The sequence below is a fragment of the Trachypithecus francoisi genome, unplaced genomic scaffold (assembly GCF_009764315.1).
Source record: "Trachypithecus francoisi isolate TF-2019V2 unplaced genomic scaffold, Tfra_2.0 Lachesis_group7, whole genome shotgun sequence".
NCBI lineage: Eukaryota > Metazoa > Chordata > Mammalia > Primates > Cercopithecidae > Trachypithecus > Trachypithecus francoisi.
Window position 1 is genome coordinate 50834330 of NW_022681472.1, and position 15628 is coordinate 50849957.

Here is a 15628-nt window from a genome sequence, read left to right on the forward strand (position 1 = left end):
TGAGCGAACACGACCTTCCAGGGCGGGGGAGACTAGTCGGGAAGCGGGGTCCCAGGGAGGGAGCGGCTGCGCCTCGCGTCCGACCTGACGTTTGAGAGAGCGGACGGCGCCTTCCTCGTGCCCTTCTGGGTGTGAGTTCTAGTGGGCGCCGGGTGTGGGTGTGCGGAGGCAGCGAGCCCACAGGAACATTCACATGGGTCACAAAATTATGGCAAAATTCCTTCGACTGCCCACGCTTGTCGCCTTATCCGAACCTTAATTTTAACCGAATTCAGAGTTTTTGCATGAATAACCTTTGTTATTCACAGAACGTCTATTAATTTTAATGACAACGGTAGCCAACTTTGAGTTCTTTCTGTGGGCCTGGCATTATGCAAAATAGATTACGAATAATTAGTCTTCGTTACAAGTTGCGACGGACAAATGTAGACATCATTTAAGGTTGTGAGTAATAAAGAATTTAGAACAATGCCTGGCATATAGTAAGGGCACAGTGAGTGGAAGTCATTATTATCTCATTTAACATACAAGGAAACGGGGTTTTTATAGTGATTAGATAATTTGCCAGAGGTTTACAAGAATAGCCTCATAAAGTCAGAACCCTTAAGTGTTTTGTTTGTTGGGCAGAGCCCTAGGAAGGCCTGGCACTTGGGTGTGGCTCCTTAATCATTTGTGGAGGTGGGTTGGATAAATCAGGTCACCTGGTTCATGCGGCAGGGGCCCCTGGGAATCTAGGCCTGACTGCTGACACCAGTGGCTTAAGCCCCGATGCCCTTCTGCATCTCATTTGAAAGAGTGGGGTAAGATCTCGAAGTACTTGGTCTCAAGGACTTAACCAAAAGTACTCGAATAACTGAACTACCTTGAAGTTGATTATGCAAATAAAACCTGTTTTTTTAAATTCCATTTTAGAGAAAAGTAGCATAACACAACAAAATACATGCATTTCAGTGTTTTGTTTATAATCACTTTTTAAAAATTGTGGGCCAGCCGCGGTGGCTCATGCCTGTAGTCTCCGCACTTTAGGAGGCTGAGATTGGCGGATTGCTTGAGCCTAGCTGTCTGAGACCAGGCTGGCCAACATGGTGAACCCCCATCCCTACAAAAAAATACAAAAATTAGCTGGGCCTTGTGTCCTGCGCTTGTGGTCCCAGCTTCTCCAGAGGCTGACATGGGAGGATCGCTTCAGCCTGGGAGGTGGAGGTTGCAGTGAGCCAAGATTGCTCCACTGCACTCTAGCCTGGAGGACAGTCTCAAAAACAAGAAAACAAAAATTACTTGTTCCCTACCTTATTTATTGATTACTTGTAAGAGAAACAAGATAGCAGTAGTGGAAATCAGGCATTAAGAATTGTAAAAGCAAAAAAAAAAAAGAGAGAGAGAAAAAAGAATTGTAAAAGGCAAAATTGTTAAAAGATTGCATTATTTTTACATATTTAAGTTGTTATATTTTGATGATAGAAAGTTGCCAGAGTATACCACCCAATAGCCACTAGTGTCATAACTGCAGAGATAATCACTATTAAAAATTTCTTATCTATTCTTCCAGGGATAGTCTGTGGATTTACAAATATTTAAGGTTGGAGGAATGGCTCACACCTGTAATCTCAGCATTTTGGGAAGCCTAGGCAGAAGGGTTGCTTGAGCCCAGGAGTTTGAGACCAGCCTGGGTAACATAGTGGGACCTTGTTGCTACAAAAAATAAAAAAAATTAGCTGGACTTGGTGGAACAACCTGTGGTCCCAGGGAGGGTGAGACGGGAGGATCACTTCACTCCAGGAGGTTGAGGCTGCTATGAGCCGAGTTTGCTCCATTGCACTCCAGCTGAGGCAACAGAGCAAGACCCTGTTTCAAAACAAACAAAAATATTTAAGTACATTATTATTTTTTACTTCAGTCACATGCCAGTTTTTCTCAAGTATGTATATTGTATTTACAAATGGTCAGGTGCTTAACCTGTCCATGTTGTTTGTGTGGAATAGGGGTTCTTGACTCTAGTGACTTATTTCAAATGCTGAATTTTGCAGGCAGACCTGATTTGAGAGTATTAATCCCAGCTCTATCACTTGGGAAGATTCCATTTTGGCTGGGCACCATGGCTCACAACTGTAACCTTAGCACTTTGGGAGGCTGAGGAGGGAGGATTGCTTGAACCTGAGAGTTCCAGACTAGCCTAGGCAACATAGTGGCACCCCTTCTCTACGAAAAAGATAAAATTAGCTGGGCATGGTGGTACGCACCTGTAGTCCCAGCTACTCGGGAGGCTGGGGGCGGGGGGGATCACTTGAACATGGGAGGTTGAGGCTGCAGTGAGCCAAGATCTTGCCACTGCACTCCAGCCTGGGTGACAGAATGAGACCCTGTCTCAAAAAGAAAAAAAAAGAGATACAGTTTTTTCCTCATTTGTAAACGTTTACTTTTACCTTATAGCCTGGTGTTGTGAGGATTAAATGTGATGATATAGTAAAAAATGCTTAGCAGAGTTCAGATACATAACACATAATACATTTAAAAAATAAAAATAAGCTTGAAATAAAATTTCTGACTTCTAATTGTCCGTCAATAATCTCTGCAAGATTTGGCCTCTGAAATTGTGCAGGGTTGTTTTGGACGTGCATTTTATGCAAGGCCTCCAAATATTGGGAAAAAATAACAGGCCATAACTTCCGGTTTGCCATCCTAGGCTCTCCTAGGAATTTAGGTTCTTGGGAAAATCTCAAGCCTAATTTAATAGGCTTCTCTGACTTTGACTTTGAGGAGGATAAACACAGAGCCTCAGGCTGTAGTGAGAAGGTGAGGAGGTACTACTGGTGGTGCTGAAGTGCACTAATGTTCTTTACTTTCCTACAGTCTCACCAGGGAATCACTTCCTTTGTGCCTCAGTGGCACAAGTCCATGGTACTAATGCACAACAATCCTAATACCCTATGTGCTTGTTTCTCATACATCTGTCTCTCTTGACTAAATTTAAGTCAGTACCCACCTTCAGTGTCTGGAACAGTGCCTGACACATAGTAGGCACTGCATAAATGTTAGAATGAATGAGAGGTTATTGGCCCTATTGCCATATAAAGCTGTTATATATACATCCATAATATGGCATTTCTCATTGTGTGGGACAGCTCTCAGGTAACTGGATCTTGGTTAGATGCTTAGGACATCCTTGTATATCCATAGTTCAATAATTCATATTTATAACAATAATCTAAGTGATGAAGAAATGGCTAAATAATCAGTATATCCTGTTTAATGTGTTGAAGGAGGTAATATTGTTTAGAAAAATTTCCATCCAAAATTAAAAAATAAATTTGTTAATAGGGCAAATCCTTAGCTGTGTGGAAGATTTATTTTCCCAATGTTGCTACATTTCATTTTTCATTTCCCTCTAAGAAGCTTGAAGTACTTCACATACTGCTTATTTTTAGGAGATAACCTTGATAGGTTATTAAGCTTCATTTACGAATTGGGAAATAGGAGCGATTGGTGTCATTTCTATTAATAATCAGTTGGGTGATGGAAGTTAAGATTGTAGTTTGATTCCATTCAGTGTTTTTCTCACTGTTTCATGTTAACCTCAAGTGTTTTAAACACTTCTGAAATTCGGAGACTTTTTATGGTAAAATACAATTTAAAAATGTCAATTATAGAGCTGCTTTGCCTTTGCTGTCCTTAGAAACTTTTGGGGAACCATTTTGTAGGTGAAACTGCTTAGGGTGAGATCTTTTTGGTAGTACTCTTGAGATAGCAAGGTTACTGTTTGTGACCTCGTCTTTTGGTTTATGTGGCAATTGGGGGAGATTGTCAAGGGAATGACTAGAAGCAGTTTAACTTCTCTGTTAGGGACATGACAAAATGTGAACCAGTTGAAAAGTGGGAACAATGTGAATTTTAGTACCTAAACTCTATGGGATGAGACCCAGGTTAGACTCATATTAAATATTGTTTTGTAAGAAGGTTCCAATGTATTAAAGTAGGTAAGTAGTCTGGTAAGTACCTTATACTTACGTCATCTTTCCTGGAGTGAATATGGTAAGGTCTATATGTTCGTAACATTTTATTTTGAAGTAATTGTAAACTTACATAAAAATTACAGAAATAGTACACAGAGATCCAATATACTCTTTAGCAGATTCCCTCATTTTTAACGCTCTGAAACATTTAAGGATAAGATGCAGACGTGATACTCCATTATCTGCCCTTAATACTTTGGTCTATATATCATAAGTACAAGGATGCTTTCCCGTAAAATCACAGTACAGCCATCAAAATCAGGAAATTAATATTGATCCAGTATTACCATTTAATCCACAGGCCCTATTCGAATTTTGCTGGTTATCTTATTATGTTTTTCATACATCCAAAATCATGTGCTCCATTTAGTTTTATCTCTCTAGTCTTCTCCAATCTGGAACAATTCTTTAAGTCTTAGCTTTCAGGAGCTTGATATTTTTTTTGAAGAGAATAGGCCAGTTACTTTGTAGAAATCTCCTTTGATTTGGGTTTTTAATATTTTCTCATGACATGCATTTTTGGCAGAAATATCACAGAAGGGACACTCAGCTTTTCTCTCCATATCATATCAGGAAGCACATGACATTGATTTGTCCTATTACTATGATGTTAACCTGTGGTTGAAAAGGTGACTTCCAGATTTTTTTTTGTAAATTTAATTAAGAATATTAATTATAAGCAAGAAATGTACACTTTGTGGGGAGATACTTCAGTACTATGTAGATATTCTGTTTCCATCAAACTTTTACCCCTTTAACATTTTCAGGCATTTATTGATGACTTTTATCTGAATCAGTTAATACTATGATAGCTATCAAATGGTGGTTTTTAAAAATTCCATCATGTCTTCTAAATTTAATAGTAGTTATTGTATTGGTTGTCAGGTTTTTTCCTTCTCTTCCTATTTATTAATTTTTATTGGTACAGGCTCATAAGAGTCCTGTTTCAAATTGTTCCTATTATTAATTTATTTATTTTAGAGACAGGATCTCCTGTAGACTGGAGTGCAGTGGCATTATCATAGCTCATTGTAACCTTGAACTCCTGGGCTCAAGTAATCTTCCCACCTCAGCTTCCTAAGTAGCTAGGACCACAGGCCCATGCCACCATGCCTACCTAATTTTTTTATTTTTTAAGTGTTTTGTAAAGACAAGGTCTCACTATGTTGTCCAGGCTGGTCTTGAACTCCTGGCCTCAAGGCATCCTCCCTGCTCTGCCTCCCACAGTGCTAGATTATAGGCATGAGCCACCATGCCTGGCCCTGTCATTATTTTTTGATCCTGAAATTGCTATGGACTTGGCCAGTGAGAGCTCTGTTAAGCCAGTTTCTGTGTTCTTTTGAGAAGTTTCCTCCATTCTTTAAACATTTCTTTACTTATTGCTCAAGAAGATGTTTTAGACTTACCTTGTGTTTTCCCTGCCCTAGGAATGAAGTCAGTCATTCCTTCCAGGAGCCTGTGTTAGTCTGTTTTGCATTACTATAAAGGAATATCTGAGACTTGGTAATTTATAAAGAAAAGAGGTTTCTTTGACTCATGGTTCTGCAGGCTGTACAAGAAGCATGCACAGTATCTGCTCAGCTTCTGGCAAGGCCTCGGGAAGCTTTTACTTGTGGCAGAAGATGAAGAGGAGCAGGCGTATCACATGGCAAGAGAGGAAGCAAAAGAGAGAAGGGGGGAGATGCCAGGCTCTTTTAAACAACCAGCTCTAGCATGAACTAATAGAGAACTCACTTATCCCCAAGGGGATGGCACCAAGCCATTCACAAGGGATCCACTCCTGTGACCCAAATACCTCCCACTAGCCCCCACCTCTAACGTTGTGGGGGTCACATTTCAACATGAGATTTGGAGGAGACAAATATCCAAATATCAGAGCCCTAGTTTCTTTCAGTGGAGAATGGTTTCAGAAACCAAGATCTGGGTGCTAGGTGTGTTCACCAATACTGGAAATATGGGGTGGAGGCTGGGGATATTGTTACTTCTAGGCTCTTTCAGCAGGTGTTGTAAGGAAACATGTGTGCACACAGTCCTCCATGAATTTCTATGTCTCTTCTCTGCCTTTCTATGTATCTGTCTATGTGTCTTAAAAACCATACATTCACCCCAATATTTGCTTGAACTATTTTAACTTGATTTGTACTTTTGAAGCTCATTTGAATTCTTACTAAAACAAAAGTGATTCTGAAACAGTTAAAATTATAAGTACTACATAAGTCAAAGTAAATTAATAGAGATTAGGTGGCATTGGGGTACATTTTTCATAATTTTTAAGGAACAGATATAAAAAATAAGACATGTCAGGCCCTTTCTGAACTGAAGCCTCACATTGTTGTTGTTTTTTTGAGATAGAGTCTTGCTCTGTCACCCAGGCTGGAGTACAGTGGCACAATCTGGGTTCACTGCAACCTCTGCCTCCTGGGCTCAAGCAGTTCTCGGGCCTCAACCTCTCAAGTAGCTGGGATTAGAGGCACATGCCGCTATGCCCGACTGATTTTTGTATTTTCAGTAGAGATGAGGTTTCACTAGGCTAGCCTTGAACTCCTGGCTTCAAGTGATCCGCCCGCCTTGGCCTCCCAAAGTGCTGGGATTGCAGGCATGAACCACTGCGCCCAACCTGAAGCCTTTTTGTTTTCAATTAATTTTAGTCACTATTTTTATGTGCAACTTGCAAAGTGAAGAGTAACTGTCTTTTTTTTTTCTGTCTGTTACAGGAAACGAGATTATGAAGGTTATTTATGCTCCCTGCTGCTCCCTGCAGAATCCCGAAGCTCTGTTTTTGCACTGAGGGCTTTTAATGTGGAACTGGCTCAGGCTGGTATTAAGATACCTTAAAATATTATTTGCAAAATGGTGATATAATGTGTTTAATGCTGAACAATAAAGAAATATAGTTGTAATTTATATGTTAGATGTGTTTAAGGTCTCTGCTAGTGATTTCTTTCCCTGCTAACTGTTTAGGCTTAATAATTCAATACCAAAAATAAAACTATCTAATGAACTTAGTGGTTCTATAAATGCCATTCTGGAATTTTTTTTTTTTTCTTTTTTTTGAGACGGAGTCTTGCTCTGTCGCCTCGGCTGGAGTGCAGTGGCCGAATCTCAGCTCACTGCAAGCTCCACCTCCCGGGTTTACGCCATTCTCCTGCCTCAGCCTCCGGAGTAGCTGGGACTACAGGCTCCCGCCACCTCGCCCGGCTAGTTTTTTGTATTTTTAGTAGAGACAGGGTTTCACCGTGTTCGCCAGGATGGTCTCGATCTCCTGACCTCGTGATCCGCCCGTCTCGGCTTCCCAAAGTGCTGGGATTACAGGCTTGAGCCACCGCGCCCGGCCCATTCTGGAATTTTTTATTTCTCTTCCTGAGGATATTATAAAACTCTGCCATTAACGTTGCACATTTGTCTGTTAATTAAATAGGTTAGTTAGAGAATTACTGCTTATTCTTTCCAACAATTGCATAATTTACATGTATATAGCAGTTTTTCAAAGCACTTTTAAAATTGAGGTTTTAGCTTTAATGTGAGTAGGGAATGAAAGCAATTGTAGCAAACCAGGACCTTAGATCATATTAATTCACTTTTGTCTAAGAATTCCAAAGGAAGGAGAGATCCTTTTTTCTTCTTTAGAATGGAAAGAATATGTGCAAATACAAAATAAATTGAAATGGTGGGTGGAGATGAGAGAGTGAAAACTGGAACAGCCTTAATCTTCTTAGTCATAAATTGAGAAGTCAGATATTGGGAGTGAAGGAACAAGAGAGGGTTCAGAGTCTTAAAGAGAGTAGCAAAGTTTGACACAGATTCTCAGGGAATATAGTAGGAAGTGAACAAGGAACAAATAAAAGGATGTGAGTATGGCACTGAGGCACAACTGAGATTCACAACTATGAGTCTGCAGAGAGTCTAATAGACTGGCTCTTTTTTCCTCTGGTATCTTCCTGGAAGTCATGGGTTATGATTTTTCACCTCATGCTTTTTCAAGTATAAACTGTACATCAGCATGTTAAATCAGCCACTGTTTAGCCATAAATAGTTCCCACCTTGGTCTTTATTATCCTTTTTAAATGATTAAAATTTAATTTTTTAATTTTTAATTTTACAGACAGGTCACCCAGGCTGGGTGCAGTGGCATGATCACAGCTTATTGTAACCTTGAACTCCTGGGCTTTAAGCGATCCTCCCACCTCAACCTACCAAGTAGCTGAAACTGTAGATGTGCCACTATACCTGGCTAATTAAAAAGAGTTTTTGTTTTTTTTTTTAGAGACAGAGTCTTGCTGTGTTGTCCAGGCTGGTCTCAAATTCTTGACCTCAAGTGATTTTCCTGCCTCAGCCTCCCAAAGTGGTGGGATTACAGGCATAAGCCACTGCACCCAGTCAATACAATTTTATTTTTAATAAACCCCCAGAGGTCCTTCTGAATTCTGTCACTTTGTACTTCTTTGTACACTTTGTACATCTTGCTACTTCTTTGCACACAGAGTCTTGTTTATTCACTCATTCAACAAGTGTTGATTAAATACAGGCACTTTATATAGACTGTATTCAATGCTATACGCACATGACATGAAACAGGGTCTGCACTCAATGAACAAATAAATCATGTGTCATGTCTCGGAGAGAAATAAAGCAGGATAAGTAGGCTGTGAAGGCTGGGTACACCAGGGGTTCCTATTTTATGTAGGATGGTTAGGAGAAACCTCACAGACAAGGTGGCATTGGAGCAGAGATTTGAAGGAGGTGAGGGAGTGAGCTGTACAGATATGTGGACAGAGAGTTTTCTAGGCAGAAGGAACAGCAAGTGCAGTCTCTGAGGTGCAAGTGTGCCTGCTCAAAGAACAGAAGAAGGCAGGTGGTCCAGCAGAGCAGGGCGGGGTGCGTGGGAGGAGATTCAGTTAGGGGCACCTGGGTCAGAAAGGTAAGGTCTTGGAGACACCATTAAAATCACTTTGACTGAGTGAGATGGGAAGCCACTGGAGGGTTCTGAGCAGACAGCCATCACCTCTTGGTTATATTTTGAAAGGATTACTCTTGCTGCTGTCTTGCTGTACTGTATGCCACTGGGATCTGGACACTAAACATTGCTAAGAAACCCACCCACCACCAGAGTATTTGGAAGTAATTTCACATATGGAAAAGTAAGAGTAGTACAAACAATACTCAGACCCTGTTGTGAATATTTTGTTCCATTTGCATTATCATTGTATCTACATATGTGTACATGTACGTTTCTCTTTTTATGAATCATTTTAGAGTAACTTGACTATACCATGACTGTTATCCCTATAAACTTGAGTGTGTATCTCATAAGAATAAGGATAATCTCTTACATAACCACAGTACACTTACAAGAAAATAAACTTAACCTTGATGCAGTACTTTGATTTGATCTACCATCTGGTTCCCAGTTTTGTCAAATGACCCAGTAAGATCTTTTATGGCATTTTTTTCCCCTTCTCTATGGGATCTAATCTAGGATCATGTATTACATTTAGTTTTCTGTCTCTTTAGCCTCCTTTATTCTGGAACATTTCCATAGCCTTTCTTTGCGTTTTGTGACATTGACATATTTTAAATAATACTGCTCCTTTTAAGAATTAGAATGGTTCTCATTTGGGGTTTATTTTTCATCAGGATTATATTAAACTTATGAGTTCCTAGCGTAATATTACCTAAGTGGTCTGTGTCCTCCTTAGAGTCACAAGGAGGCATGAAATATCTATCTGACTCCCAGCAGTAATGTTAATTTTAGTCACTGAGTCACGATGTTAATCCTTTTCCCCTTGCTACTAATAAGCAGCCTGTGAGGAGACCTTCTAAGACCATGTTCCTCATCCAAATTTACCTCCTAGATTTAGCTTGTGTTGGTGATGCTTGCCTCAGCCTAAGAAGGCCATTCTTTTTTTTTTTTGGATGGAGTTTTGCTCTTGTCGCCAAGGCTGGAGTGCAGTGGTGTGATCTTGGCTCACTGCAACCTCCGCCTCCCGGGTTCAAGCGATTCTCCTGCCTCAGCCTCCTGAGTAGCTGGGATTACAGGCACCCACCACCACGCCCGGCTAATTTTTTGTATTTTTAGTAGAGACAGGGTTTCATCATGTTGGCCAGGATGGTCTTGAACTCTTGACCTCAGGTGATCCACCCACCTCGGCCTCCCAAAGTGCAGGGTTTACAGATGTGAGTCACTGCGCCCAACCAGAAGGCCATTCTTAGTAGTGAGTAAGGGAGACAATCTAATAATCTTCTTTTTTTAAAAAAAGATTAAAGAATGAATAAATGAATTTATTTGAAAGTACATGCAGTAAAATTCTCTCTTTGTTGTCTTCCATAGGTTTTAAAAAATGTAGTCATGTATTTGCCACCATAGTCATAATATAGAACAGTTACATTAACTCAAAAAATTCCCTCAAAAATACTGATTTTTTGGACAGTAGAACGCATTTGCTAAAATTTTTAAACCCTATTTGTAGGTTAAAGACTCAGTCTCTGAGAAAACAATTGGACTGATGCGAATACAGTTTTGGAAAAAAACTGTGGAAGATATATACTGTGACAAACCACCACATCAGCCTGTGGCCATTGAACTATGGAAGGTAAAAAAAAAATACTACTTTTGATTTGTAAGAATATTATTCGAGTCTACTTTTTGATGGATACAATTTGGGTCCTGGTGATTATAGTGGAATCTATTCTGAAAATATTCTTAGGCTTATGTATTCAGAGCTGTTATAGTTTTGGCACAGAAATTTAAAATCACCCACTAATAATTTACACAGATCTTTTGTGTATTTGTTTATTAAAGGAAAAAGGAAGAATTAGTCTCTGTATTATAACTTGTATTTTCCACATTTCCATATTTGCCTGCAGAATTTAAATCCTACACATTTTGATGCAATAGCAAGTAAAATTTTCTGATCTGTCTGCCTAACAGCAGCTCCTTATACCAGTGTTTTAATCCAGGTTCTGGGCTGTAGAACATGTGTTAATCTTTTGTGATGGGAGACTTACTCTCAGTGTTGTCCAGATACAAATCTAAAACTTGCCTTGTCTAGTTTGATAGAATTACCTATCCACTGTTGAGTTTTAGGTGTTAGAGAATGGAAACCTATGGGCTAGAGTATTATTTATATAGCTAAATGTATATCGTAAATGGTTTTATAGTAAAGCAGCTGTATGGATCCCTCACTCATAAGCAGCCACACATGGCTTAGAAATATTCTAAACTATGAGAGGAGGAAGGGAATTAGGTACCTTTCATCTCCGATCTGTGTCCCTGTTGTAATGCAATGATTGCCAAAAGAGGGTTTCTGTAACAGGAGCCACCCACAGACCTGACAGTGGTACACCTCTTCTCAGGTCTGCGCACCAGCAGAGGCAGGCCCAGTTTCTGGGCCCCAGATTGACTTCACAGAGCCCCAGTAAAGATGGAAAGCCAGACCCCCCTAACTGGGGATTGAGAAGAAAAAGTGGATGGGAAGCTGTGAGTATTAGATGAGTTCTTTACCTCTGTTCATCCCACTTCAAGAAGCTCAACCTAGGTGACTCACTAAAAAGTTATCCTAAAATCCAGAAACCCTTTCTATTTATTATTTTACATGTAAACCAGAGTATAGTGGAGGTGGAGGTTTATGTTAAGACTTGCATAAAAGGTTCTAGCCTTTGTCAGGAAATTTGTGGAAGATTAGAGAGTCCTTTGATGCAAATTTATCTTTCCTTGGCTTCTCTTAAAAAAACAGAAGATACATCTGAATTACAAAATGTTTACATGTGTGCCAATTTAGGGTTGGTAAATTGTCCAATTTTAATAGCTGCTTGAATTTTGATGGTTAGTGTTGGCTGGCTTTCTGATGTGACCAGTGTTGATGCTAAATGTGAATATTTGAAAGATGCAGGTCTTGTTCAGTGCAGTTGTCCTTGTTGCATGTTCTCTATCCTTCCCCATCCTGCTGGAGCATATGGGGCATATTGGGTATTTGAAGTGTTGGGTTCTTGAGGAGATTAAATAGATGGAACAATGACAATGTGTTATCCAGAGAGCACTTTTCTGTTGCACTGTTTCATTGTTATTTTTAGAGTACAAGATAGTTGAATATTTATAATTTCTTATCAATTCTATATGGGTTCCCCATTTCTCTGTGTATGAATTTTAGCTGCAGTTTGAATTTATGTTTGTAACAAAGGTCTTTATTCTATTTGGCTTCAGTTTCCAGAGTTCAAACTTCATTCAGCAGATTTCTAACTTCTTTAAAGTATTTACTTTTTTACCTTGGTCTCTGATTTCCTTCAGAATCAGAGCTGTATTTTATAATCAAGAATCTACAGCCATTATAGCCTCAGCCTTGAGCAAATAGGAGTTTGACGTTTTCATTTATTAAATATTTATTGAGTACTTTTACATGCTAGGAATGGTGCTTGAAGGTCTACAAAATCAAACATGCCCATCGGCCCAGACATGTGTAAAATAAAACAAGAGCAGGAATCCGTAATGACTGATTGGCTGATTCCTGGGATTTGGAAGAGAGGCCTATGGGGAGAGTCCTGCCATGTAGTAGTAGTAGTGCCGAGAACACTTAGGAACTAACTCCGTGTAACCCTTTTAGCTTCTATTAGATTCCTGCCAGGCAAAGTGGGCTCTGTTCTCCATACATACACCTTTGTCATGTAATGCATATTGATGAGCATGCTGGCCTTGACATAAGTATCAGTGATATCTGGGAGTCTTAGTTGAAGTATAGCATGTCCCTAGATTTTATGTTTCACTACTATATTTATTTATTGTGAAAATATGTTATGCTTAATGTTGACATGGCAGAAAAAAACATTTTAAAACTTACTTGGAAATAATTCCAAACTTTCAGAAAGTTATGAAATTCAAAGCAGGACAAACACCTCCATATCCTTTACCCAGATTCAGCAGGCTGGAGTGCAGTGGTGCAAACATGGCTCACTGCAGCCTCAACCTCCTGGGCTCAGGCGATCCTCTTGCCTCAGCCTCCTGAGTAGCTGGGACCACAGGCATGTGCCACCACACCTGGCTAATTAAAAAAATTTTTTTCTAGAGATGAGGTCTCACTATGTTGCCTCTCCTGGCCTCCTGGGCTCTGGCCATCCTCCCACCTTGGCCTCCCAAAGTGTTGAGATTACAGGTGTGAGCCACTGTGCCCGGCCCACTTATTGTTAATATTTTATCCCATTTGTTTAATCATTTTTCCTCACTCACATATGCAGTTTCTTGTTCCTCTCCTCCTCCTCCTATTCCCCTATATGTGTATTCACATTCATAATTTTTTTGTGATAAATTTTATTTGATTGTAAGTTATGTACATCATAATCCTAACCTAAAAAATTTAGTGAATATTTTCTTTTTTTTCTTTTTTTTTTTTTTTGCGGGGACAGGGTCTCACTCTGTCGCCCAGGCTGAAGTACAGTGGCACAGTCTTGGTTCACTGTAGCTTTGATCTCCCAGGCCCGAGTAGCTGGGGCTGCAGACACATGCTACCACACCCAGCTGATGTTATTTTGAATTTTTAGTGCAGATGAGGTCTCACTTTGTTGCCCAGGCTGGTTTTGAACTCTGAGCTAAAGTGATCCACTCACCTTGGCCTCCCGAAGTGCTGGGATTACAGGCGTGAGCGAATTGTCTGATTCAGTCTTTACCATGCCTGGCCTCGGTATATACTTTCTTTTTTTTGTTGTTTGAGACGGAGCTTTGCTCTGTCACCAGACTGGAATGCAGTGGTGTGATCTCAGCTGACTGCAACCTCTGCTTCCTGGGTTCAAGCAATTCTCCTGCCTCAGCCTCCTGAGTAGCTGGGACTACAGGTGTGTGCCACAACTCCCAGCTAATTTTTGTATTTTTAGTAGAGACGGGGTTGTTGGCCAGGATGCTCTCAATCCCTTGACCTCATGATCCGCCTGCCTCGGCGGATGCCAAAGTGCTGGGATTACAGGTGTAAGCTACTGCATCTGGCCTATTTTTTGTGTTTTTTTGAGACAGGGTGTTGCTCTGTTGCCCAGGCTGGAGTGGAGTGTCGTGATCTCAGCTCACTGCAACTTTCACCTGCTGGGCTCAAGCCATCCTCCTACCTCAGCCTTCCAAGTAGCTGGGACTACAGGTACCCGCCACCAGGCCTGGCTAATTTTTTGTTGCTGTTTTAGAAATGGGGTTTCATGGCCAAGTGCGGTGGCTCACACCTGTAATCCCAGCACTTTGGGAGGCCAAGGCGGGTGGATCACGAGGTCAAGAGATTCAGACCATCCAGGCCAACATGGTGAAACCCCGTCTCTACCAAAAGTACAAAAATTAGCTGGGCGTGGTGGCGTGCACCTGTAGTCCCAGCTACTTGGGAGGGTGAGGCAGGAGAATTGCTTGAACTAGGGAGGTGGAGGTTGCAGTGAGCTGAGATCATGCCATTGCACTCCAGTCTGGCGACAGAGCAAGACTCCATCTCAAAAATAAATAAATAAATAAAAGGGGTCTCACCGTGTTGCCCAGGCTGGTCTCAGACTCCTAAGTTCAAACTATCCTCCCACCTTGTCCTCCCAAAGTGCTGGTATTACAGGTATTAGCCACTGCGCCTGGCCTAATATTTTCTAAGAATAATGATACATATAATCAGGACAGTTATTTTTTTAATTTCTATTTTTTTCCTGGAGATAGGATCTTGCTGTGTTGCCCAGGCTGGAGTGCAGTGGGGTGATCATAGCTCACTGCAACCTTGAATTCCTGGACTTTATCCTCCTCCTTCAGCCTCCTCAGTAGCTGGAACTACAAGCACATACCAGCATGCTCAGCTAATTTTTAAATGTTTTGTAGAGATGAGGTTGCTATGTTGCCCAGGCTGGTCTTGAACTCCTGAACTCAAGTGATCCTCCTGCCTTAGCCTCCCCAAGTGTTGGGATTATAGGCGTAAGTCAATGTGCCCGGCCAGAACAGTTACTGGCTTTAGTAAATTTAAATTTGATAGAACAATTTTATTTAATTTTCCATTCATATTCCAATTTTGTCAGATGACCTGATGTCCACAATATCATTTTGCCCTCCAGTGGAGAATCTGATCTTGGGTCAAGTACTTAACTGTCATGTCTCTATAGTTTCTTTTAATCTGGAACATTTCCACGGCCTTTTTTTTAGCCTTTTGTGACACTGGTATTTTTGAAGAGTATCCCCCCACCTCATCTTTTTAAAATAGAACACTAATTTTTGATTTGTCTGATGTTTTGTCATGATTAGATTGAAGTTATGGATTCTTAGCTGGCAGCATACTTCATAGGTGGTACGTCCTTCTCAGAGTATCACATGTAGGGGCATACTGCGTCCACCTGTCCTTTATGGCCTTGTTAATTTTTATTACTTAGTCACAATTTTGCCTGGTTTTCCCACTGTAATTCCACTTGCAGTAATCAACAGTTTTTGAGGAGAGACTTTAAGACTGTAAATATCCTCCTCCTCATCAAAATTTCTCCCTAAACTTAGTAGCCATTAATGCTTCTTGTCTGATTCAGTCTTTACTCTTATGGTTGCAAAATGATAACTTCTCAACCTCAGCACTTGGTCCACATTTACCAGTTGGCACTTAGCATTCTGCTGTAAGAATGAGCTCTTATTTTCCTATATTTAT

The 15628-nt window shown here is 40.5% G+C and overlaps 1 protein-coding gene across 10 annotated transcripts in view; it reads left to right on the plus strand.

Moving 5' to 3' along the window:
* Positions 1-15628, plus strand: part of NDUFAF6 (NADH:ubiquinone oxidoreductase complex assembly factor 6) — a 113329-nt gene that overhangs the window by 76513 nt on the left and 21188 nt on the right. For 4 of the 10 annotated variants that reach the window (XM_033202662.1, XM_033202666.1, XM_033202663.1 and 1 more), the window contains 2 exons: positions 6725-6824; positions 10478-10600. In XM_033202662.1, coding sequence (XP_033058553.1) covers positions 6725-6824; positions 10478-10600 — 223 coding nt within the window. Of the gene's footprint in view, positions 1-41; positions 132-6724; positions 6829-10477; positions 10601-11363; positions 11488-15628 lie in introns of those variants that run through there. The other 6 variants (XM_033202671.1, XM_033202670.1, XM_033202672.1 and 3 more) reach the window with 6 other exon arrangements.